Source organism: Aphelocoma coerulescens, chromosome 6 (genome assembly GCF_041296385.1).
Source record: "Aphelocoma coerulescens isolate FSJ_1873_10779 chromosome 6, UR_Acoe_1.0, whole genome shotgun sequence".
NCBI lineage: Eukaryota > Metazoa > Chordata > Aves > Passeriformes > Corvidae > Aphelocoma > Aphelocoma coerulescens.
Window position 1 is genome coordinate 33,666,643 of NC_091020.1, and position 25,196 is coordinate 33,691,838.

Consider the following 25,196-nt stretch of genomic DNA (forward strand, 5'->3'; position numbering starts at 1 on the left):
GATCCTTCTGCTCGAGTTTCCTCTACGTTCTTTTCCCATGAAATAATTTACATTAATACATAATTTATTATGGCAACTTGTAAAGCAATTAGGGGTTTCAATCAATTTTTCTTATCCTTTTTGGCAGATAAATTCTGTTTGGAACCTAACCCAAACATTTGTCTGCGCACAGGTGCACATCCAATTCCCTTTTTTTTCCGTGTTGTTCAAGTTGAATTTTGGTCTCACAGTCCCTGTGCACAGGGGAAAAGGCAGCCTGCATTTTCCACTGCCCCCTATTTATGTTCAGGAGATAATTTTTAAGTGTGGAACGCATTTAATGGTTGTAATTAGCTGATGGCAGTGCCAGGGAGCTTTCCTAGTGCAGAAATAAGATGAAAATACGATGGGCAGATCTGTGCTTCAATGGGAAATGAAAACAACAGCCCCAAAATCTACTCGGGAGATTAAACACACCTGTGGGCTCCTCGTGCCAACAGCCTGCATGGGGGAGGGAAATGCCTGACCTCGACAGTGAAATGTACCCAGCTCTTCAACGGGATCCTCTGGAGGGGTGTCCCTGCTCCAGCTGCACCTCACCAGAATTGCCCATGCAGCTTTTTCTCGTTGCAGGGTGACTGTGTTTGAATGTGCACCAAGGTGCTCTACACTGCTGGCCTTTCCAAAAAAACCCCGAAATTCCAGAAAACCCTGGTTTAGAAAGAGGAGGCATGCAAGCCTGGCAGGTGCTTTCAGGATGCAGTCAAGGGCCATCACCCCCATGAAGGGGCTCAAGGTTGGATTTGATGATCTTGGAGGTCCTTTCCAACCTTGATGATTCCACGAGCTGGCTTTTCTCCTGGTTTCTTGGCTTTCCTCTGTCACCCACGGATGGTGAAAAGCCACTTCCAAGAAAGAGCTGTGCAACAGTGAGCCCGAGGCTGCAACCCTGCCCCGGCACGCTCGGAATGATGGTGTTGCCAAACGTGGTGGAGGAGTGACGTGAGAGTGCCAAAGGACAGACAAGCTGACCTGCGTGCTCCATCCCTCACCCTGCTCTGCTGCAGCGCTCTAGGAAGACAAACTCTGAGGGAGCCCTCCAAGGGAAAATGGAAATGATGGCTGCTTTGGAAAGAGCTCTTCCCAGAGGATGAGTGCAGGATGTGTCCCTGATGGGCTCAAAGCCATCCTCCTCCTCCTCCCTGTTACAGTCAGAGCTGGGACTGGGATCCTGCATGCGCAAGCACCTTGTCACAGCCTCAATAAAACCCTGCCTGCAGCTTCCCTCAGAGATAATTTCTTGCTTACACAGAAAACAGGAGGTCACAGCTGTCAGCACACACCTACTGAGCTTCTCTTACTAGGTCAGGTTGGACAGGGCTTGGAGCAACCTGGGATATTGGAAGGTGTCCCTGCCATGGCAGGAGGTGGAATGAGTCGGGCTTTAATGTCCCTTCCAATCCAAACCATTCTGGGATTCTGTTACTTTTGACTTCCTATATTGGAATTTTTCTGTCTTTGGGTGGATAGGAAAAGACATGGGCAGGGACACCTTGCACTATCCCAGGTTGCTCCAAGCCCCATCCAACCTGATCTTGAACATTTCCAGGGATGGGGCAGCCACATCTGCTATGGGCAACCTGTGCCAGACCCTCACCACCCTAATGAACCAACTTTCTAAGATACCACTTTTTCTAGCACAGTCACTGGTATTTTCACTGGGGACCTGCCATGGAGACTGCTGAGGAAGGAAAAGGGAAAAAAAGGAGGAAAAAACCCCCAAGCTATACATCAACAGGACAATTCTTTCACTCCTGGGTGTTTCAAGGACCCATCAAGGAGAAGGGAAAGCAGAAGTTGTTGAATTTATAGTTCTAGGCATTTCACCTTTAATCTACCTCCAGGCAGAGGGCTATATAAAGATAAAACCCAATCTTTTCAGCAATATTATCATTTCACTGGCAGAAATATTTCTTACAAATCTAAAAACCAAAAGATTATTTAGGTCACCTTGAGAATTGGACCTAACCATGCATCATCCAATATATCAAGTCTTTGATAATGTTTACTCAGTATACTGAGTTTGGTTACAATCTATAATCCATTTTCAGATTCTTGCAGTGTTCAGTACCTTATGAGGAAAGCTCCAGGGTGTGGCTGATGCTCTCCCTGGCAGAGGCTGGGCTTCCCTCTCCCCTGCTGCCCCATGACCACGGGGTTCAGAAACAAGCTGCCTTCCTGCCCAAAGCTGCCCTCTCCCCAAAGGCACCAGAAAGACTCTTTTCTAAGATCCTCTTTTGTCTAAAACCCCAGAAAAATCAGGCAACTTCCCTCCAGACCTCCAGCATGCACAGGACTGTGAGTCCTTGCCTCACGTTGTCTGTGCTACCCGTCCAAATTTCTTTGTGTTTACTTGTCTCAGTGCTTTCCACCAACAGGGCCTTGGCCCTTTGACAGGAAATATTCCCCCAGTTTTGCATTTCAATAGTAACTTATTTAAAAAGTCAAGCAAGTTTTGGTACTGGATTAGTCTGTGATCATGGCCCACATTTGGGGACATCAAGAAGAACGCTCAGGGAAGATGCCTAAAATGAAACCCAAGCCAAGCAATGGCCTCCACACAAGGGAAGGATGGGCTCCTCTTGACTGGGCATGACAGAGACCATGACAGGGCAAGCCAAGGTCAAGGAGGTGACATTCAGTTCCCTCAGAAGGAGGATAATTTGGCAGCCCTGAAGACCAGCACAGCAGCACTATGAAAACGCAGAAGGCTTTGTAAAAGCTCTTAAAGACAAGCTGCTTCTCAATTAGGCAGAGACTCTGCATATCTGCTGAAGAGCCTGCCAGTGCCACAGTGCAAGACAAAACCATCTGATTTGGGTTCTTTGTTCCTCACTCATGTTTGAAAGGCAGGAGAGAGGGAACAGGCTGTCTCTATCCCTTCTTGACTTTGAAGCTTGTGATTTTCATCTGAAAAAACCCACAAATGCTCTGCATCTCCCAATGACTGGAGCTATCAGAGAGCTTGGGAGACATCTCCTGTCAGAGCATGTGCCCAGCTCTCATTAACGCTAATGAGAGTTGTGTCCATGAAGAAAAGGGGCAGCCTCTTTGTCTGTGCAGGATTGGCTTTCACAGCAAGGAGCTTGGCTCAAACTTGACCTACAATTTTAATTGGGTTTTGAGGCCTCATCCAGTGAGTGGCTCCCCGCTACGAACGCCAAAAAGCACAACACAACAGCACATCCTCTGGCACTATCAGCTTTTCGGGATCATTGGCCAAGGCACCAATTCTCCATCCATTTTGGTGGCTGTTCAGCATAAAAATTGATAGCAAGCTCTGACATAAAAGGTTTCAAACATCTTATATCATGGTTACTGTCAACGGCAAAAATTGGACGTTTTCCTTATTGTTTGAGGTCTGTCCAACCACTTTGTGCCAGGTGGTAGAACATCTTTGTGATAATGCTGTTATTTATTGCTTGCATCATGCAAAGAGTCAAGAACCACAGTCATGGGCTGGATACTCAAACACAGTGCCAGACCCCCAGTGTTTATAATCTCAACTGTAAGAGTAACTCTAAAAAGAAGCAGATGTATCAAAGGGGAGGGGAAAGGAGATAAGCAAGTCATTCAGCAATGGCCAACAGGGCACAACAACCACCTCTGGGGAGGAGAGTGGCACAGGTGTGGTGGGGTGGGTGTCACTCCATCCCTGCGGTGGGGGCCCACCCCAGAATCTTCAGGGGAGTGGTTTTGGAGACATCCAGAAGTCAGGACATCTTCCCACCCATTGCCACGAGGAAGGGGGAGCGGAGGTGGAGGAAACACGGAGAGAAGTTTCTCTTACTTACCCATCACGCCACAAGAGAAGAGGGTAGGTCCTTGACTCATCTTTGGAGTGTGCTGCAAACAACCAGAAAAACTATTCACTTCCTGCAGACTCGACCTGGGCACCAGACACCACCCTGCCTCCAGCCTGGGCAAAGGAGAGCCTTCCATGGCCCCGTTCCGGCAGGGACCAGGGAACACACCCAGTCACCTTTCCTCAATGAAATCACCTCTAACTAAATGCTGTGCAGAGTCCTTGTCAAGGCCTGAGCTTGCAGATCGAGGGTCCTGCAACCAGTCCTTACCTCAGGGAAGAGCTGCAGCGAGGTCCCCATCCCCCAGGACCCAAAACTCTGGAGAAACTAAAATGGGAGCTGCAATTTAGTGGTAATCCTGGGTTGAGCAAGAAAGCAGCAAAAGTGGTATCCTGAACCTCATCCAAGCCATTAAGGTCTTCCCATCTAGGTACAAAGCAGCTATTTAGCTTTTTTAAGCATATAATGTGTTTCTATGGCAAAGGCATCCTCACCTCAGGACTTCTGGGGAGTCTGCGCTCAGACTGTGCTGATTTGCACTAAAAATAGGGGGAAATGCCACTTTATGGGTACAAAATAATCCTGGTTGCTTTTTACATTCTTTTTTTCCCAAGAATTTTCCTCTTGACAGCATAAGAGACACCATCAGACTTCTAAAAATGAGCATGGATGGGTTCACATATAATAAATCAATATGTTGTCCACAGCTGCATGCCATTTCAGCCATGCCTGCAAAAACACACGTTCATACGAATTGTTCCTTTATTATCCCTAAAAATATCCATATTCTGGCTTCTGAAGTGTCTATCCTGGCAACACCATCCCATCTGACTGAGGCTTTATATCATCTGAGGGAAGCACCAGCACAGCCTCCACGTTCATCTGCACTGCCATAATTGTGTTTTATCTGGCATTAGACCAGCGCACTCACACCTTCCCTCCTGAGCCATGTTTTACATGTGCCTGCTCACATAACTATGGAATCTCAGAATGGTTTGGGTTGGAAAGGACCTTAAAGCCATCCAGTTCCACCTGGGCAGGGACACCTTCCACTATCCTAGGCTGTTGCAAGCCCCATCCAACCTGGCCTTGGACACTTCCAGGGATGGGGCACCCACAGCTTCTCTGTGCCAGCATCACCAGTGCATAATGAGAATAATAATAATAATAATAATAATAATAATAATAATAATAGTAATAACAAACAACCAAATGATGGCACCTGAGCAATCCAATAAAGGATCCCACTTCATACACAGAATGCTGGAAATACTGAATATAGAGGGATAGGGAGGCTTGAAAGAACTCTGGGGTGTAGATGTGGAGAAGGTAAAGGGTCAGTCACCTTTGGAGCGTGTGCCACTTTTCTAGGCAGAGTAGGGATATCTCCATCTGTCAAGCCCCACCTTATGATGCATCAGTAGAATTAATCAGGAGGCACAGAGGACAGGCAGCTGCCTCCAAGGAGCAGCCAAAGTGGGGCAAAGATGGAAGTGGGACAAGCCCCAGAGAAGGCAGGGGCTGTGCCAGTGCACATCTGGGTGCCAGCCCTAGAGACCAGACACTGTCTGCAAATGCAGGAGGGAGAGGAATCTGACATATGTCCCATACTGAGTATAATTACCATTTTGCAAAAATTTTGTCTTTATACCAAATTGGGAGCTGAACTGAACGAGCCCATTGGCTGTTGGTAGGTGATACTGCCCCAGTGCTCAGACATTTATTTCCTTTGGGTTTCGCTTTCTCCACTTCCCCATGAAGTCACCAGAAAAACTCTTGCTTTCTTTAGTGGATCAGCCTTCTTGTGATTGTCTGCCCCAATTTAACAGTCCAGGCAACCCAGCAATTCACCTTGTGTACCCAGGACTATCCCTGCACTCGTGACCCAGCCCCGGAGCTGCGGGAAGCACTCGGCAAACACGCGAGGGCAAAGCTTTGTTACAGCTCTGCATCTCTGCCACCTGCCATCACACAGCCTGAGCACCCAGCCCTTCTCTTAGGAGTAGAAGAAATTACTTTCATCTGCCTCTCTGCAGCCAGTTCCCCTTCACCTGTCCCACACACTTCCCAGGGCACAGCTGGTGCTGAATGCTCAGGTTCTCCCCTTCCCACCCCGAGCAGCAGCCACAGGAGATGCTGCCTTCCCAGCAGGAGCCAACACTGCAGCAATGATACTCTTTTAATGTATCAATATCCTTCCCAAATTTCACCCTTTTAAGGCAGGATTTTCCACTGCTTCTGGCTTGCTCACCTTCTCCTCTGCCGTTCACTGCCAGGGCAGCCTGCCTTTACCCCAGCACGCTGTGCTCTCTGCCTGGGGAGCCCAGCTGGACAGTTTGCCATCCTCAGCAAACTCGGGCATTTGTATTTCTTTTATGCCCAGAATGCCCATTTACATCTCATCCTGCCAGATGCTTCCTGCTGTGCTCCTGCATGCCCTTATCTGAGACTCTCAGTGCACCCTGCCTTTCGGTCAAGTTTCTTCTCAGACCATGCCCATCTCTCCAGGAGGATAGAGGGAAAATGTCCACAGCCAGCCTTGCTCTGATGTCTCTCCATCACCCTGCACCTGTTCCTCATTTGCTCTGACCCTGCCTCCAGACAATGTTGTCCCTTATTTGCCCCTACCACAGGTACACTCACCCCTCACAGCACCCTTTAGTCTGTTTGCTGCCCCTCACTTGTTTGTTTGTTGTTGCCTGCTCATTCAGCATGGTGGATTTGCACCTCTCCAGGCTCACAGCCAATTTAACTACCACAGCACTGCCCTTCACCATCTCCCACTTAATCCTGCTTCCCACTTGCTCATCATCCAATTAATGATGAGCATCTCTTCGCTGTCAGTGAAGCAACTTCTCACCTGTGTTATTCACAGCACTGATTTGATTTTTTTGTACTGTTTATCCCATTGGGTGCTTACTGAAATCCACATATGCAAAAGCCACAGCACTCCAATCATTTACAAATCACCTGCTCCTTGGTTATTAGTGCAGCTTGGTAGAAATCAGTGCTGCAAACCATCTAAAGATCCATCCCTGCAGGAAAGAAACCTCTTATTACAAATCTACAGCAAAGTTCTTGGCAGTAAAACAGTTCTGAACAGAGATTTCACAAAGCTTACCAGCTCAGTCCTGCATGTTACAGAGTCAGCACCTTTGTTCTCCCGAGTTTTGGTTAAGATCATCACCATGGTAATGCAGTCCTGCCTCGGAGTCCATCAGGGTCCAGGCAAAGGGTGCTGGCAGCTGGGGGCTGGCAAAGCTCCTCTTTCAGTCCATGTTCCCCCAGGAGAGGCTGGGCCCTGCCGGCTCCTCGGGGGATGTGCAGGGACAGCCTCGGGGTGTGGAAAATTCCCTGCACAGAGAGAGAGAGAGGAACAGCTTTAGGGGACTTGTCCAGAGGGTGGATGCACTGGGGAAGGGGCAAGCACCGCCCAAAAAACACCCTGATGGTGGTTGCTTGAGGGGAGTGTTCGTTTCAGGATCTTAAACACTGTCGGTGCTCTGCTCCTCATCAGCACAGAGGGGTTTCACAGGATGGGGCGTTCACGGGAGCTGTCAGAAGAACACAAGGTAAACAAGATGATCCACAGGGACACAAGTATTTCAGTCAAATTTATGAAGTTTCCTCTGAATTCTCCATTTGAGCAGGGGACTCACATCCCCTATGTTGAAGATACCAAGACATTGAAAGAAGAGCTCATTAAAGCTCCAGGGTTGATCTCACAGAAGCCCTTGCCCCCAGACCAGCTGGGAGCAGATGTCCAGCAGAAAAAGCCTCTCCAGCATCATTATGGCTGTGAAATCCCCTGGATGCCCCTCTCCCACCCCAGTTACTCCATGATTCCCAATCTATACAGAGCCCCTTAGAGGAAAAAAAAAAACAAGGCAGAGTTGGCTGCAAGGAAGGAGAGACAGCTCCTTGCCCTGAAATCCTAAGGGCCACACCATGCCTCCTGATCCTTACCTAAGAAAAGCTAAGGCTGGACAACAAGGAGGCTCTTCAAACACAAACTGCAAGCCAGGCTCATAGAGCACTGCCCAGCCCTGACCATGAGCCCTGCCTCACCTCCTGGCATCCTCCCCAACAGACTTATTCCCTTGTAAAGCAGACAGATTGCAACTCAAATCTGATTACCGAAATCAGCGTTTTCCCCAAATCACTCCCCTAATCCCGTTTCGCTATTTTGCTGCTGTGCAGTTGATGCAAACAACCAAACCCACCATTTGCACAATCCAAAGATCTTATACCATCCAGTCAAAGCCAATTGTGATATTTAAGGACAATAGACGGGAATATTCCACTAAGTATTAACCCTTACTCCAAACTGATATGGCTGCTCTTCCCAGCTCCTAAATCATCCTGTCCATGTTTACTCGGATTAGAGCTTGCAGTGGTGTTAAGAGTAGCTCATTTAAAGGCCAGCTGGCTGGTAAAGAAAAATCACCTTCTATTATTTTATGAGGACAAAGTTCATCCAGAGTGCAAAGCCAAGATTGGGAATCAATACATTTTCTGAAGATTTACTGTTCCCATGGGTGCCTGACACAGTCTCCAGCTTTCTGTGGGATATCAGTGGACTCATAATTTACAGTTTACTGGTACCTTCATCATAAACCTCTGGGCAAGCCAGTGACCAAATGAAAACTGTCAAACAGAAAAGTAAACATTTCAGAGTGTCAAAATGACACATAATTTGTGAGCAGGGTTAGATGGGATATTGGGAAGGAATTGTTCCCTGTGAGGGTGGGCAGGCCCTGGAACAGGGTGCCCAGAGCAGCTCTGGCTGCCCCTGGATCCCTGGCAGTGTCCAAGTGTCCAAGGCCAGGTTGGACTGGGCTGGGAGCAACCTGGCACAGTGGAAGGTGTCCATGGCAGGGGGTGGAATGAGATGGTCTTTAAGGTGCATTCCAAACCACACCATTCTGTGATTCTGTGATTTCTGTCTGTCACAATCTAAGCTGTCCCTGACCACTACACAGAGAGCAGAGTGCTTGCTGCAGTGACAGACTCTGTGTGCTGGGAGGACACTGGGGCCACTCTTGGCACAAAGATCAAACAAGGGTTCAGAGCAGCCTGAAAGCAGCTAAGTACAGTTCTTTGTTGGCCAGGTATGATCTCTTCAGGAATAATTACCCTTCCCTAAGGTGATGGTTAATGCTGCAGCAGCAGACTCAGGTACACACCCAGGCAGGAGCAGCAGCAAGTCCAGGCAGAAGCTCCCTGCCCCAGCCGGCCGGGATGCAGCACACAGCATCACACCTCCCCTCTCCCTGCTCCTCTGCATCCCCTGCAATTAACACAGCCCTAATGACAGGCAACACAGCAAACTGCTGGCAAGCTGGCAGCCACTACCACCACCATCCCCCAACGTTGGGGCCGAGGTGCACGTGCAGGTATCAGCAATTTTAACCACTGCTTGGTTGGGTTTTGGAGCCATCCCCATGGAGAAACTGCAGTAAAAAAGGAAACTTTCCAGTGAAATGTGATCCCTGGCTCCCCATCCTGCCTCACAGCGCTCCTGACGCATGGTCCTGCCCTGTCACATCCTCTCCATGCAAACAAGTGCCATGGGACACAAACTGCAGAGCTGGGATGGACCCTATTGATGCTGAGGAGGAAACCACTGTGTATTTATAGACTGGACGCTTTCACACACACAGGCTAATAAAAAGATACTCTTCAGGGACCATTAATTACTTTAAGAAATGTATTTCCTCATTTACAGTCAGATAAAGGAAATATCTTCATCATGATGTCAAGGTTAAGTTTAGACTCGAGCCATGGCCACTGGGATAGACACAATCTCCTGAGCTGTATGAAATGCCCACGAGAAGCTCTAGTGCACAGAGACCCCCAAATTTTAGCAAACCCTGCTTTTTACATGGTTCAAAACACAGACCAAGCAGAAGCCTTGTGTGATCTTTGCAGTGGCAGAGGTAGGAAGAGGTTTCTCTCAGAGCTGCTTTCTGGACAGTATCACAGCCACGGAGTGTTGGGCTTGGAAAAAAATTAAGTCAAATGATCCAACTCTCATCCATGGGCTTAAAAGATAATGCTGGGGAACAAATATGCTCCTTACAAGGCACAAGCACAGCCCTAGAGATGCTCATGGGGGACAAACAGCCCTGCCCTGCAGGGAGGTCCCATTCCCCACCCCACAACTGGTGTTACCCCAAGCACCACTCACAGCCATGCCCTGTTCACCTGCGACGCTGAAGTGCATGGAAAAGACCTCAGGATTCAGCAAACTGCCTGTCAGATGCTCTGCCATGGCTGGAGGGAGCCTGAACAGTGACCAGTATCACACCCCCATGCACATTATGGAAAACTTCCTCACAGAAAGGGTTACCAAGCCTGAAGTCCCCATCCCTGGAGGGATTTAAAAGCCCTGTGGATGTGGCACTTGGGGACATGGGTCAGTGGTGGCCTTGCCTGTGCTGGGGAAACTGTTGGACTCCACAATCTTAGATGTGTTTTCCAACCTTACCAACTCCCTGATTCCATGGTCTGACCCCTAGAAATACTCTTTGTGAAGACGACTGAGGCCCAGCATCACACAGATTTCCACTTGCTGTGGCATCACCACCCTCTTGCACAGAAAACATTCAACCCCTGTCCAGCTCAATAATCCATCTCCAGACACACACACTGACATAAAACCTATTTACAGTGGAAAGGGCACACGGGAATGAGGAGCTGGAGCTGCATTTTGCATACTGATACACCTTGCAAGCAGAACAGTGTGAATTCTCTCAGAATATAAATCACCTGCCCCTGCTGAATTTTTAATGCTGATTGAAGTCTCCAGTGAAGGAGCCATGACCCAAGTAGGACCCCACTCCCTACCCCTGCCCTGGCAGCATTCCCTGTGCTGTGCTTGAAGAAAGTGGCTGAGCAAGGAGCCACTGTGTTTCTGGAGTTCATCCAATGCAGGTTAGACCCACATGTCTGAAGGACCAAACCTAATCCCTCTGGGCCAAACTCTGAGCATGATTCTAGGGCTTCACCACCCACCCATTCTCATCAGAGGAACAGAAATTCCCTCCACTGTGCACATCTTGATTTCTCCATGCAGTCAGACCACTGTGGGGACCAGGCACAGCACAGCTGGTCATCCCTTCCCAAACCCCACTGGGGCCTACAAAGAATTTGGGGAAATAGCCAAAATTGGTGACTGTAATTGAAAATTGTGGGGTTTAAGGCTTTCTGCGAGCATAACAAGGCAATATTCACCCAAACTAAAAATCATGCCTCTCTCCCCATCCTTCCACTTCTTAGAAATGATTTGGGGCCACACTGAATCTCCTCACTGCACATCCTGTCTCACCCTCAGGGCTTTGGACAATGCCAAGGAGTACATCTCCAATTTCTTGATTTATTGTGTTATGAATTTGGAAAAAATCCATGAAGTCTATCATTTGCATGTAGCTAAGTCTGGGTTTATTTCCTCACTCAGGCAATAATTTGCCTTCTGCAGCAGGGCTGAGTGGGCTCAGCTCTGGGCAGTTTGTTCCTGTTGCCTGAGCACTATTCTATGTCATTAGTGAATACTGAATTTATTTATGGGGCAAAAACCTCCAATAAACATGAGAGATGCCATTCAGAGCCCAAGAAGAAGTTTTTACTCTCTGAAAATGCCCCATGGACTAGTCCTGGGTAAACAGGATCATGAGTCAGCGCACGTGACTTTCAAAGGACGAAATTTCCACGGAGGCAGCCGCTTCAGGATTGTCCCCTGGGACTCTGTCAAGAGGAAAGAGCTGACCCAGGCTGCCCAGCCGTGGCAGGAGAAAGGCTGCAGCCCTGCCCATCTCACCCTGAGCCTGCAGTCAGTGCATCCTGCTCCACAGGGTCTTCTCCAGCTGCTGGAAAGGCAAACACCATCCAGGACACCATGGCTCCCACATGGTGTTCCCATCCTGCCTGGCAAAGACTTCTGCCACCCCATGCTCCAGGTACTCAGAGACTACCAGCCAAAGAAAAGGAATAAGGAAATGTCTTTCTCTGCCTCCTGCTTGCATCCAGACCTGACATTTCCAGGACTAACAAGACAAAGACACGCTTTTACCACTAATTAATAAGTAAGGACTTGCCTGCACATAACACAGCAAAGGGGAAGCAGTGTCTGAGGCTCCCTAGGGCTGCACAGCTTCAAGAACCACATCACTGCAATGCTTCTGACCAAGAGCTTCACACAGGAACACAGGTTCTCACCAACACACCCAGAACTCATCTGTCCTGCCAGTGCAGGACAGCCTGGATGGAGCTGACATCTACAGCCACGCTAATAAATCCGCAGCCAGAAGGAGCTTGAGGTCTGCCATGACAGCACCCATCCCATGGGGGCACGTTAGGAACCAAAAATGCCATGTGCAGCCACCACGGATGGCCAGGTGCAACCTGGCTTATGGAGCCTGAGATCAGCCCTCCTGCCAGGAACAACACACATACCAGGGTCCTGCCCACAACCATAAATGAATTACTGAGCAAATAAAACTCTGTTATTTCAGTCTGATCCCTTGCTCCACATGCCTGGGTACTGCCTCAGCCTGACACCAAAGTCACACAAGGCAGAGGGTCCCCAGCACTCCAAGCCCCAAACCACACCTCCAAACACCCCTAGTCTCTGGGGACAGCCTGAAGTCCAAGCTCATACCCAGATCTACATGCTCAGGTTGAGCCTCAACTGCAGGCAAGCTCTCACAAAAAAAAAGGAATAAGAGGAATTAAGGAAAATTACACACCATCTACTTGAGTAAAAGGTTTATTGCCCCCATGCTCTTAGGGAGTAGGAGTGGCAGGGGAATGAGTCCCGTACACACCAGCAGCGGAAGGACTGAAAGGACAGGGCAGGGGCAGAGGTGCTTTGTCTCAACATCTTTAGCTCGAAGGAAATGGTGCTGCCAGTGACTTTGCCTTTTCCTCCCTGGCAACTGAAAAGGAAAAGAAGAAAGCAAAATTAGTCATTGCAAAACAGCGACCAGCAAGAGAGACGTGCAAGCGAGGAGCCGTGGGAAGTGACAGGACAAGGGGGAATGGCTTCAAACTGAAAGAGAGTAGGTTTGGATTAGATATTAGGAAAAAAGTCTTCCCTGTGAGGGTGGTGAGGCCCTGGCACAGGTTACCCAGAAAAGTGGCTGCCCCGTCCCTGGAAGTGTGGGCCATGCAGACAGAGCCTGCAGCATGATCCCAGTCCCAATGACCACAGAAAGGACACGTTTTCTTTGAGCAAACCCGTAATCATTGCCTTTTCCACTCATTAGGGGACTGCTTCTACCTTTGAGTAGTATTTCCAGGGAAGAGTGGAAATACTGGACCAAGAGGTGTCTGTGGAGAAGAGCAGCTGAAGCAGCAGCAGCAGCAGCAGCAGTCCAGCCTGCTGGCCCAACAAACCATCTCACCTTTCTGTGGGTTTCCCCCGCCACCCCAGTTGTGAGATTTATTACAAGAATTTGCAGTGGTCTGTGAGACACTGTGAGTGTTGGCCACGCTCCCAAAAGCTGAGGAATTGCTGAATTGAGAATTGCCTTGGCTGCTTAATCTCAACAACCAGGGATGCTGAACAAGGCAGCAGGATCTGGGTTTACTTTTAATTACTGCTCAGAGCATGCTGCTCTAGTAAACAGACACAAAAAAACAATTCTTGTTTCTTCCTTATGTTCTTTTCCCATATACAGCCTGAGATGTCTGAGCTAGAGATGGTAAATGGCCCCACCACTCTGCTTTTACTGACTCACTTCTCAAGCATAAACAGCTCCAAATAGCACATGAACCCCTCGAAATACCTGTCTCCATGAAACAACACCCATCTGCTTACAGACGCAAAATAATGCTCTCAGGGTTAGAATCACTGAATGGTTTGGGATGGAAGGGATCTTAAAACTCATATCTCATCTCATCTCATCTCATCTCATCTCATCTCATCTCATCTCATCTCATTCCATGTGTCCAGGTTGCTCCAAGCCCCATCCAGCCTGGTCTTGGACACTTCCAGGAATGGGTCAGCCACAGCTTCTCTGGGCAACCTGTGCCAGGGCCTCACCACCTTCAGTTAGTGGGGGTTCTCATCCAGCCCAGGCTTCCTTGCTGGCTCCAGAGCTCTCAAGGTCTCTGTGAGAAGCAAATCCTGGAGATGCAAAGTGAACTCAGTGCTGCAGCACTGACTGTAAAGCTGCTGCTCATCAGTGCCCACCAAAAATCCACCCAGAGGAAGCAGGAGCAAGATCTGGGACATCTCCCTGTGTAACTGGGGAACACTTGCCAAGAGCCACAACACCATCATCGCTGTCAGAGCAGATTTGGATGCTGCTTCTAAGTCAGATTTCTCCTTTCTCCAAGGCTGAGCTGGAGAACAGGTAGAGGCTGACAGCCCTTATGGACATGCCTGGATTTAAAACAGGAAAACACTGGATGTATGGATCAATTGCCAGACTCCACATTATCTGCTACCACCTCCCCTTTATGGATAAATACCATAAGGTTACAGAATCCTCATGTGAAGCCCAGCAAAATGATCACTTAGAACCTTCCAAAAATTGAAATTATCCCCCTGAACTGAGCAGGCAGTATAAAAAGAATTTCAGATGCTTTCAGTGGACGGTCTCTGTGCCCACACAGGGTGACACACGTGCCTGCTGTCACCTGCACACCCTACACTGTTTGCATTAGACCAAAGTACTTTGGCTCTTGGGCAGGCTCTGGGGGTTCATTCCTCAGCTGAGAAATGGCTTTCAAAGAGCTCCTGGGCTCCTGAAAGACGAACCTGGAGCCTTTATTAATCCTCCTAGCGACCGACAGGCACTTTTCCCTGCTGTTTGTCCATCCGTTGCCATCAACACCGGCAAGGGGAAGGCACAGTGGAGGGAGGGAAGGAGCCCTCCAGGGCCAGGAAACCTTTGCCCACACTGCCACCTCCGTCTCTCCGTAAATTTCCAAGCCCTGCATCTTCCATAAATCTCTTTAACGAACGAGCAGCCAAACATCTGTGAGTTGTCTGAATTAGTGTGAATTTGGCAGACTGAACAGCAAACTCGCGTCGCCCCGCAGCCTTCACATTTCTTGTTTTCCTCGGGTTCATTAAATACACAACAATCTGTTACCAGAAGACTGTTCCTACGTGCAGGGGCTGCCAAGGAGCTGGGTTTGATAGCTCTGGTGGAGATGGGGGAATGTGTGGGGAGCAGAGGGGGGCTCTTCCTGGTGCAGCAGGGCAAGGAGAGGACGGGCTGCACCCACCCTGCCTCCCCCAGTGGCCACCCACCACATGGCAAAGGCTGTCTCTGATGTCAGAGCCATCCTGGTGCAGCTAAAGCTGGAGGTGATTTTGGGAAGCTTCAAGGGGAACAGAGCAGAGTGTGGGACAAGCAGGGGGAGATGCCTACAAAAGCCAAGGATGTCCTTCCCGCAGCATCATCCCAACTGGGATGACTGTGCCTAATCTGGATGGAGAAATCCAGGGTTATTCGCACCTGTGAGCAGAGCCCTGGGCAGGGCATCCCTGATCCTGGGGAAAATGGGGGAGTTCCCACTGCTGCTGGGCAGCACAAAGCCCAGGCATGCAGTGAAGGCACTGCCAACAGCCAGCCACAGGCAGCCCGAGCTGATGCTGTGATGGGGAACAGCACTGGAGGCTTCACCTTCCCTCAAAGGAAGTCTTTCGCTACGAGGGAAGAGTCAAAGCAAACACCCACTCACCGTGTTTACCCATCTAAATCAAAGCCAAAGCAGCACTGAAACGTGCCTGACAGCATTTCCACGGAGCCATTCATTGAGAGTTTGCACTTGGCTTTTAGCTGGTGTTTTTAATATCGCAGGGAGACGCTTGCGAGGCTGGTATAATACAGAATCTGTTGCTGTAACACACTCCCGGCTCCTGCGAGGTGTCAGCAGCACGTAGAGCCCAAACCTTCTGCAGGTTTGGCTCCATCAGGGGAACCCTGAGGACCAGCAGTGAGATGCTTCCCACTAGGGACAGCTCCAGCAAGCCCGAGGTACCACTGCCCCAGAGCAAGGTACCCCACCAGGGGATTGCCCAGCCTGAGAAGTAATGCCCACTGAGGACAATTTTCCCAGATTTGGGATGCTTTGTCCCTGGAGATGGCCCTGATTCCCATGGAGTAAGGCAGGATGAGCTCCACGGTAGCTTAGCAGCCATAAAAGCCCAGATTTTGCAGCCTGTCTCAGAGGTGAGGAACACTTTAAAAAAGTAAGTGGAAATGCAAACAGCCCCTGGTTTTATTCGGGCTGGCAGGAACACAGTCCTGCCCTGCGTTCCTCGAGCTCATTTATGACAGTGTGAACATGCAGTAATAAAGAGGAAAATGAAAATAAAAATCTGCATTTTCCATCCCTCAGGTCTCCATACATCCCTCCTTCTCTCACGCCAGAGGTGAAAATCAGGAGAGAAACAGCTTTCCCTGTGCCACAGAAAGGGGAAGCCCAAAGGACAGAGGGGTTGGCCCCGGCACCAGCATGGTGTGAACCACAAAGCCCACTCCTGAAATGGCATCCCGAGGAGAACTGACCTAAATGCTGCAGCCCATACCAGCTCCAAAGCTGCCAGGAAGGGAATCATGCCAGGTATTTTGTCAGTGCACAAACATGAATGATTGCCCAGGACAAATAGGGCAGCAAAAACGTCCACCTTCATCACATGGAAAAAACATGTATCAACTTGCAATCCTAATGAGAGAAGGAATTAATGAATCCTGGAGTTTGTAAACCATTATGGAGTCCCTAAAATAATGCCAACACCTTAAATGAATGAGACTGCGAGTTAAACATCAGGTTCTGTTGGAAAACAAGATACAGGGGCTTTTGTAGATGTTAAGGACAACAAGAAGTCCCACTGACAGCAGCAGAAACATTAGTCAGGATACAGAAAAGGAAGAAATAGACAATATAAACATTTCTGTCCTAAGCAGAAAGGAAAGCAACAGTCATATTTGTCAGGAGTAACCTGGGGTGATGATATTAAACAGCAGGCACTAAATATAGATCCTTATTAAACAACAGCTCCAAATAAATTTACCCCTTCAATTTTATAAGATCATGCCAAAAAGTCTTCTGAGCCATCACCACCAATGGTCCCCGAGGACGGGCACAAGCCAGCCTGGTAAATGGGTGGGTGAGACCTCAAGCCCAACAAGGCTCTGGTTTCAGTGCAAGGTCAGGGAGTCAGGAATCACAATTACAGCACCAAGGAAAGAGCTCTCCCCTCACCTGAAGCCTTTGTGCAGGTGAAAGGGAGGGCTGGTGTAACACACGTCATTGAAGTGCACAGAAGTGGATGACAGCTACTGATAACACTTGACTGGCACATCTCAAACAGACCTGCAAGTGACTGGTGGCACTGGCTGCAACAGAAACTACACTGTCACCCTATGCCATGCAGTATTTCTGGCAGTAATTGGGAAGGAAACAGGAAAACCAGTGCTGTGTAAGTGACTCGAGACCAGCAAAGCGCTGAATACACAGAACAACTCAGTAATACAGAGCCGAGAGAAGAGACCAGCACAGCTGGTTACAGAGATGTTAAAATGCACCTTAAAAAACTAAATTGCTTAAAAGCCACTCACCTCAAAGGCAGGGGCATGTTCCCTGGCTCCTGCATGGTGCAGTAGATTACCCAGGCATGCAGGGGTATGTCCACAGGCTGCATAAATTTGGGGTCTCCAGGAAAAGAAGGGATGGTACAGCCTCTGTGCTCTGCACTCCACGACCTCTGCAGGCACCTGGAGCCTCCTCCCACCTCTGACCAAGGTCTGGAGGGGACTCCAGGAGTAACTGGGGGGCTTGAAGACACAGGTACAGTGCAAGACCGGGGGAACGTGGAGTGGTGACTGCTGAGGATGATCTGACTGCCTCAGGGGGGGCAGGAGAATTGGAGCAGGTCCCTCAGAGGGAGCAGACTGGCAGTGGAACACCTCCCAGCACGGCGGGAGGCTGGAGCCACGCAGATCCAGAGCAAGGGCAAAGTGCAACTTTTTCCTGAACAACACAGACAATAATCATTGCAATAAACTACAGCACCATAAATGACTGCAGGGGGCTCTCAGCCAGTGCTACAGCTTTACCTCTGCACTGGGGGCCTTTCTAAAAGACACTGAATCATAGAATTGTTAGGTTGGAAAAGACCTTTAAGATCATCGAGTCCGTCCTCCGGCAAGAATTCAGAAAATCACTAAAAATGGTGATACATGGAGCAGACCCAGGAGCAGGGCTCTCCTGGCTCGCTGCCCTACACCCCGAATGAGCTGCTGCACCCTGTGCCCAGCAGCCCCCATGTCCCAGGGTGGGATGTGCAGGGATCAGGAGGGTGGACTGACAGAGCAGCTCCTCACAGGCTGGCCTGGCTCTTGTCCAGCTCCTCCTGAAGCTGCCACCTTTATGGTGTATCGTGGGGTTCACAGGACAGGCACAGGGAGGGCATTGGCAGCACAATCCATCACACTGCAGAGCTGGAACTTCTTCTTTAAATTAAGTTTCAAATACCTACATCTGAAACTTCCACGGGAAAATCTACCAACAGCACAAACCACGCACAACCGAAAATGCGGGTGAGAGTTTCTAAATGAAACATTTACATTTTGGCAAGGTACATCTTCATTAACCACAGTGCTTTCACTCTGAGAAGTACCATCCATTGCACTGCATTCATTTCATTTATAACACAACTGATGGTCCAATAATCACTAAATGGCCTGGATTGGAAGGGAACTTAAAAAGCATCTTGTCCCACTCCCTGCCACGGGCAGGGACACCTTCCACCAGACCAGGTCGCTCCAAGCCCTGTCCAACCTGGCCTTGGACACTTCCAGGGATGGGGCAGCCACAGCTGCTCTGGGCCAACTGTTTTTCTGAGTTAACAGAGAGGCTACAAAACCAAAAGTGGATATTTTTAATGCGTTCTGTATCTTTATAAATATAATGGCTCTTCAGCTTTGGCACACAGTTGTAGCTTTTGGCAACTAGTTCATGGTATTAAAACTTGTCCTTTCAAAAATATTATACAATATTCATTTGTACCAGCTGAGACAAAAAAACCCCAAAGCACGTGGCAACAGGGATAATAATATATACACTTGAAGTAATTTCATAGCATTGACAACTATTTCCCAGCACACCAGAAGGCTGTTCTCAGTAAGGTTAAGGCAAGCACAGAAAAACAAAAATGACAGTTATTGTGACTTTTCCACATCATTTGAAATGAGAAATGGCCAGCTCCACCTGGCCTAACTGCGCTGCCAGGCTGTCCTAACCAGAGAAGACCAGTTGTCTGCATTAATTCCTTTTCTTTATAATTAACATTTCCCAGTGGTGCAGAATAGTAATGATGGCACTTGTACAACTGGGGCAGAGGAGCACGAATGCTTGTCTGGGGTCACTGCAAGAGTTGTCATGGGGTAAAGGACAAATAATAATATCTTAAATGCAAATAAGTAACACACTTTAACTCATCCCCTTGGCTTTAGGAGCAGGATGAGGGGTGAGTCTCTTGACCCACTGGTCCAGACCAGTCGCTGAGACCAAAGCCAGTCACCGATGCACCTCGGCAGCCACGTCCTTCTGCAGCACCACCTCCCCAAGCCCTGCTTCTCCTCAGCCATCCAAAGGACTCCTGGTCCTTCCTTTCAGGAGCTGGTTTTGAGCAGAGAGAAGGAGAGCAGGTTTTCCAGCTGCTGGATCAAAGCTTGCCAGATCCCATTTTTTACAAACCCTAGGAGACGTAAGGATATGTAAGCACAAAACGGCCGCGAAGTCAAACTCCTCTTTCACCACGGTCCCGTACCTACCGCACAGCCAGCCCTGAGCCCTGGCTGCTGAAAGCAAAAGCTATGGCCAGGAGCCACAAATACAGGGAATGATGTAGCCCAAGGGATGCTTCAAATGGACTACAGAGGAGTGACACCAATGATGCTGCTATATTTAATCCTCTAAAAGCAAAAACCATGACCAAGTCTCCCTTGAGTACACTTTTAGGGGGGAGGTACAGAAACTCAATGCACCAGAACAGATTTTTTGCACTCCTTCAACCAGTTCTTAAAATATTACTCAAATGAAGTGATTACTGAGCCAAACTCGCCTGGTACTTCCCACCCATCCATGCAGGGACCCACAGCCTGCAGTGCTGGGAGCAGCCACGCTTCACACAGGGTTTGGTGCTGCTCCTCCAGGTCAGTCTAATGCAGTTTACTTCTCCCTGCATTTCAGAGAAACTTCAAACATTATCAAATCTTACTTATCTCACATAGCATATGCCAGATGCATGAGATGCAGTATCACACATATCCAATGCCATAGGCTACAAAACTCATGGATAAACCACCTGAAGCCAGGAGAAATTCTGGCTGGAAATTAACTGCACCACCACACTTCTTAATTTTCAATTCCCATTGATGACCAAAGACTCACACATCCACAGCCTGTACTGAGATGCACCATCCCAGAGAGGTTTCAGAAACAGGCTCTTGCTTGGGAATTTTTGTCTCTCTAAAGGCAGCCAACTCAGAAAAGTTTGGAAAAACAAAACTGCCTGTGGATCTGCTCTCTCCAGTTCCCCGCAGCAGAGCCACGTTCTGCATTGCTGCTCCACAGAAATAGCTGGGTCGTGGGCAGCCAGGCTGCAACTGCGGGCACGGAGCGTGACCTTGGAGAAGCCCTTTTCCACTATTACAGCACGGCCACTGCTTGTAGGGAGACTTGTGGGCAGAAACAGAGCTCCAGGGCTTGGGTCTGCCAGTGTCCTGACTGCTTTCAAGGAATGTACAGAAGGTCTCATCCCTAAAGGAAGTGGTGGCACTCATCCCGTGCCATGCTGGGGCTCAGGGACAGGGGCCTCCCCAGGGGGGAGCAGCCCATAGACTTCATGACCCGGCAGGCTGGCAGGCACAGAGGAATAGCATGGTGGAAAATTCCCTCCTCTACGCCCAATTAGTTTATATTTAGCTCTCTGAGGAGCAGACATGCTGGAGGAGCTGTTGTTTTGGTGATATTTTTGCCCAGCCCCGCAGGGACCCCTGCAATGGGAACTGTGGCTCCCACCGCTCGCTCCACCACCACACCGGGCACGTGAGACCCACGGCAGTCACAGCCCTCTGCTGCTCGGCAGACCTGCTTTTTTTTTTAGTTCTGTTTCCCCGAGTCAGCAGGCTTGCTTCCTCTTCCTCCTCCTCCCCATTTTGGGAGAGAAAGGAGCAGAAAACGTCAGCCAAGAAGAGCGTTTGCTTGAGGAGCTGCAGAGGAGCAACCTCCCAGCTCCTCTGCTGCCCTAGTCCCCCATGGCCACGGGGATAAAACTTGTCTTTCTGAAGGTATTTTCATTCAAGAGTGAGTTTTGGCGAGTGCAGATCTGACACAAAGGCTCTGCTTGCCCTCTCCCTACCCTGGGATGTGAGAAGGAGACTCGACCCCGCTGGGCTGAGCTCTCCAAACAGCTATGAGCATCTCTGGCACCTTGCCCCGTCCCAGCCTGTTGGTCCAAAGTCTGTCCTGCCACAGATTAATGTTCATTAGGACTATTTCCCAGCAACACCATTTGACAAGCCACGTGACATGGGAGGGGGAAGGGAACAAAACCAAAATCACCCTTTCAGCTTGGGGTGTCCCCTTTTCCATCTGAGATTTTACAAAGCAAGGGCAAACCACCTCCATCCAGACCAAGAAATGGAAAACGCTATTCAACATTTTAAGAAAGAAAGAAAAAAGGAAGAGGAGTCTCAAACAATGCAGCTGCCATTTGAGAAATCAGAAATCAACCAGCAATAATAAACAGGCAAATGGGATAAAGCTCATTCCCGTCCTCACCCATCAGGACACAGCCCACGGTGTCAGTTCTGCACACAAATACAGGTGTTTTGGCAAAAAGTTGTGTATCTTGTTCTACCTATACTTCTGCTGAAAGTGAAGCAAGCCTTTGCTACTAGAAAAAAATGTTATTGCATATAATTAACCAAAGCAGATTTGGGGATTTGTACTGGTATATGTTTGCCTATTTGCTTGTGTGCATATTTATACACATGTATTTATTTATGCAGGTATCCATAGCTGAAAATTAACCTACATTGGTGCTGGCTCTGTCCCACAGTCTGCTTGATCTCCATATACAAAATCTGGATCTCACTCACACAAATCAATTATCTACTGAACTGATTTGCACAGATTTTCTATGCAAAGTTTTGCATTTCCAGCAAAAGACCATCTGCTTTCTATAACCAGTGTGGTTCCTGGACACCTTGGCCCTGTGCAGAGCTGGAAGTCGCAGAAGTTTCCCTCCCTCCTCTGGGTTGAAGCTGGAAGTGAGAAAGCCTGGAGCCAGGGATTCAGCTGCAAACCCTCCAGCACGCGTGGCCGTGCTCCACGTGGCCGTGCTTGGCAGGGTGTCCTTCCCTCTGAAGTGGAGAGAAGGAAGCAATTCCACGGCAGGTTGTTTTGGCTGGGTTTTTCCCCCCCCACTTTTGAAAGTGAGAAGGCTGAGTGCTCCTCCCGATGAAGTGCCTCCAGCACAGGCACACCTCCTGCCTCCCTGAGCCCGGCCGTGCCAGAGCTGGGTGTGACACACCCACCACCACAAGCATCCTCAGGCTCCAGAGGACTTTCAAAAATGAAGGAACAAATCAGAAGCTCACTTCAAGCCCTCTTTGAGCCACGACAGGTAAGGACAGAGCAAACTGCTTTGAAATTCAGGTTTTTTACTCTAATTAATCTGTTTCATGACCCACCGCAAATATTTTCTCTAGAAACATTATCTACACTGTTTTGGGGTTTCTTTATTTCTTTTTCCAACCCTCAGCCAAGCCCTGGTAAATATTTCTGCCCATGACAGAGGTAGGCCAAGGGAACCTGGGCTTTGTGATGGCAGCAGCATCTCCTGTGCTCGGAGATACCAGACACTGGGCAGAGATGCTCACAGCCCTCCGTGTTTTTACTGGATTATCACAAAACACTGCTACCTCTGCAATTTGCAAGTAGTTTTTAATCTGTCAAAATAGACTTTTATTATTGCCTGAGGATTCAAAAGGAAAATATGCACATCTGGTTTCAATCGCCAACTGAAGTTTCGTCTATCAGCCTATTTCATAACAAATTACGCTTACTTTTCACTCCAGAGGATTTCCTAAGGAGGGGACAAGCTGCCAAGGTACACGAGCATCTGTGGAGACCGCACGGCACCGAGAGGCAGCGGCACAACTCAGTCACAGGCACCGCGCTGCTGCAAACTCTCTCTGTGTCAAGTAAATTAAAATTATTGAGGAAAAGCCCCTTACTCGTGAAATCTCAGCGTACAGCTGTACGTGACACCTTCATGTACCTTAGAACCTGGTCAACCTGACGTCACTGAATGGAGAAACAAGACTTGCAGGCTTTCTAGGACAACCCCACTGCCAGGGCACTTCACACAGCGTGGAGCTGCCGTGTCCCATCGCAGCAGCGTCGGGGGCTGGAGACCCCCGCAGGGACCGGCCTGTCCCCCTCTCTTGCTGCCCTGAGCTACCTCACGCGTGCCAGGAGTGAAATCCGAGGCATGGCACGGTGGGAAGCGTGCGCTGGCCCTCGGTGAGCTGGAGAGCATCTCTGCGGGGATGCTCAGCCACAGCTGCCCTGGGTTGCAGCCCCCCGTGAGACCCCGAACCCGGGGAGTTTTGCACCGAGCCCGACGGCATCCGAGTTTCAGCCCCCTTGAGCACCACTCTCGGCCCGGAGAAAGGAAAGCACGTGTTGATCCTTTCGCAGGAAATAATTCCAGAGGCAAAGGCAGAGGACTCCGAGCGGGTGAGGACCGCTCGCTGCCCGCTCGCCAAACTCCGGAGAGCCGCCCATCCCCGCACGTCGGGCTCAGCATCCCGCAGCCCCCGCCGCTCCGGACACACATCCCACCGCTCCACGCTCCCTCCGGCCGCCCAGGAGGTTCCTCCGCGGTGCCCCCCGCTCACCCCGGGGCGGGGTGAGACCCGACGGCACAAAGGGCGGACATCCCCAGCCCGCTCCGCGGGGATGCGGTGGCGGCGGGGGGTACCACCCTCCTACCCCATCCCCTCCGTGCCGCCCCGTCCCCGGGCAGGGCGCACCGCCGCCCTTTGTCCGCACCCCCCGGCAGCCCCCGGGGCGGCACGGCCCCGCTGCGCTCCGGGCATCGCTTACCGAGCGCTTCCCGCGGTGGCGGCGGCGCGGCCCGGCCGGGCCGGCTGTGGGCGCCGCTCCGACCGCGCTCCGCTGCCGCCACCGCCGCCGTGCTGCGGGCGGGGCGGGAGGGAGGGAGCGAGGAGGAGGAGGAGGAGGAGGAGAAGGAGGAGGAGGAGGAGGAGGAGGAGGAGGAGGAGGAGGAGGAGGAGGAGGAAATGCGCTTGTCACTTCCTGAGCGGAGCCAGCGCGGGCAGAGCCCGGCCCGCACCTGCGGAGCGCCCGCCCCGGGGACTCGCGCACCGGAGCGCTCGCTGCGAAGGGAGGCGGGGGAGACCCCCGGCTGCCGCCCCGAGCGGGCATCCCCGGGGTCAAACATCGCCAGAAAGAGCGTGTGTAGGGGAAAAAAGGTCCAAAAATAATAAAAAAGGGGGCTTCGGGCAGCGATGCGGCGCTGCCCGACGGAGAGCCGCGGGCTGGCGCAGGCAGCGCTTCCGCGGCATCAGCGCCTGCACACGGCCCCGCAGCCCGGGATGCTGCGGGTGCGGCTCGCGTGGGGCTCCGCGGCCCGTTCGGAGGCCGAGAGTGACTCCTGGTGGCACGGCCGGCCCGGGGAGGAGCAGGGGAACTGGATTCCATCAGCAATTCATTGAAAGGTCCACCCGCAAGAAGAACTAGCGCCCAAGTTTTGGCACATCACAGATGGACACCATCCGCCCCTACACCCACTGGTGGGATACGGCAAAAGAAAAAAATCCCAGACTTAAATTTTTCTCTCCATTTTTTATAGAATCATTGAATGGTTTGGGTTGGAAGGGACCTTTAAAGATCATCTAGTTCCAATCCTCTGCCTTGGCTAAGACCACCTTCTATTAGACCAGGTTCTTCAACTTGGCCTTGGACACTTCCACAGATGGAGCAGCGACAGCTTCTCTGGGCTACCTGTGCCAGGGCCTCACCATCCTCACAGGGAACAATTTCTTCCTGATTTCCCACCTAACCCTGCCCTCTCAGTTTGAAGCTGTTCCCGCTTGTCCTATCACTCCAATCCCTTGTCCCAAGTGCCTCTCCAGTTTCTTTGAAGCCCATTTAGAAGGGGGCCATGGGTGCTCGGCAATACTGAGAGGCACATCTGCGTGGCTTCACGTGGGAATGGCCTTTAGCAACCCTGTGCTCCCACAGTGACATTTTCCATCCACGCAGGCTGCACCGCGCACAGCACGCGGGCTT

General features: G+C 50.3%; 1 protein-coding gene across 8 annotated transcripts in view; it reads right to left on the reverse strand.

Annotated features, from left to right (window-relative positions):
* The window catches only part of FAM53B (family with sequence similarity 53 member B), a 45,103-nt gene extending 21,032 nt beyond the window's left edge, over window positions 1-24,071 (reverse strand). The window contains exons 1-4 of one of the 8 annotated variants that reach the window (XM_069020229.1): window positions 23,988-24,071; window positions 12,671-12,781; window positions 6,967-7,199; window positions 3,834-3,885 (exon numbers count right to left, since the gene is read on the reverse strand). In XM_069020229.1, coding sequence (XP_068876330.1) covers window positions 3,834-3,885; window positions 6,967-7,035 — 121 coding nt within the window. In that variant the 5' untranslated portion in view covers window positions 7,036-7,199; window positions 12,671-12,781; window positions 23,988-24,071. Of the gene's footprint in view, window positions 1-3,833; window positions 3,886-6,096; window positions 6,339-6,488; window positions 6,559-6,705; window positions 6,789-6,966; window positions 7,200-12,670; window positions 12,782-17,425; window positions 17,825-22,942; window positions 23,004-23,987 lie in introns of those variants that run through there. The other 7 variants (XM_069020230.1, XM_069020228.1, XM_069020231.1 and 4 more) reach the window with 7 other exon arrangements.
* Between the last annotated feature and the right edge of the window lie 1,125 nt (window positions 24,072-25,196).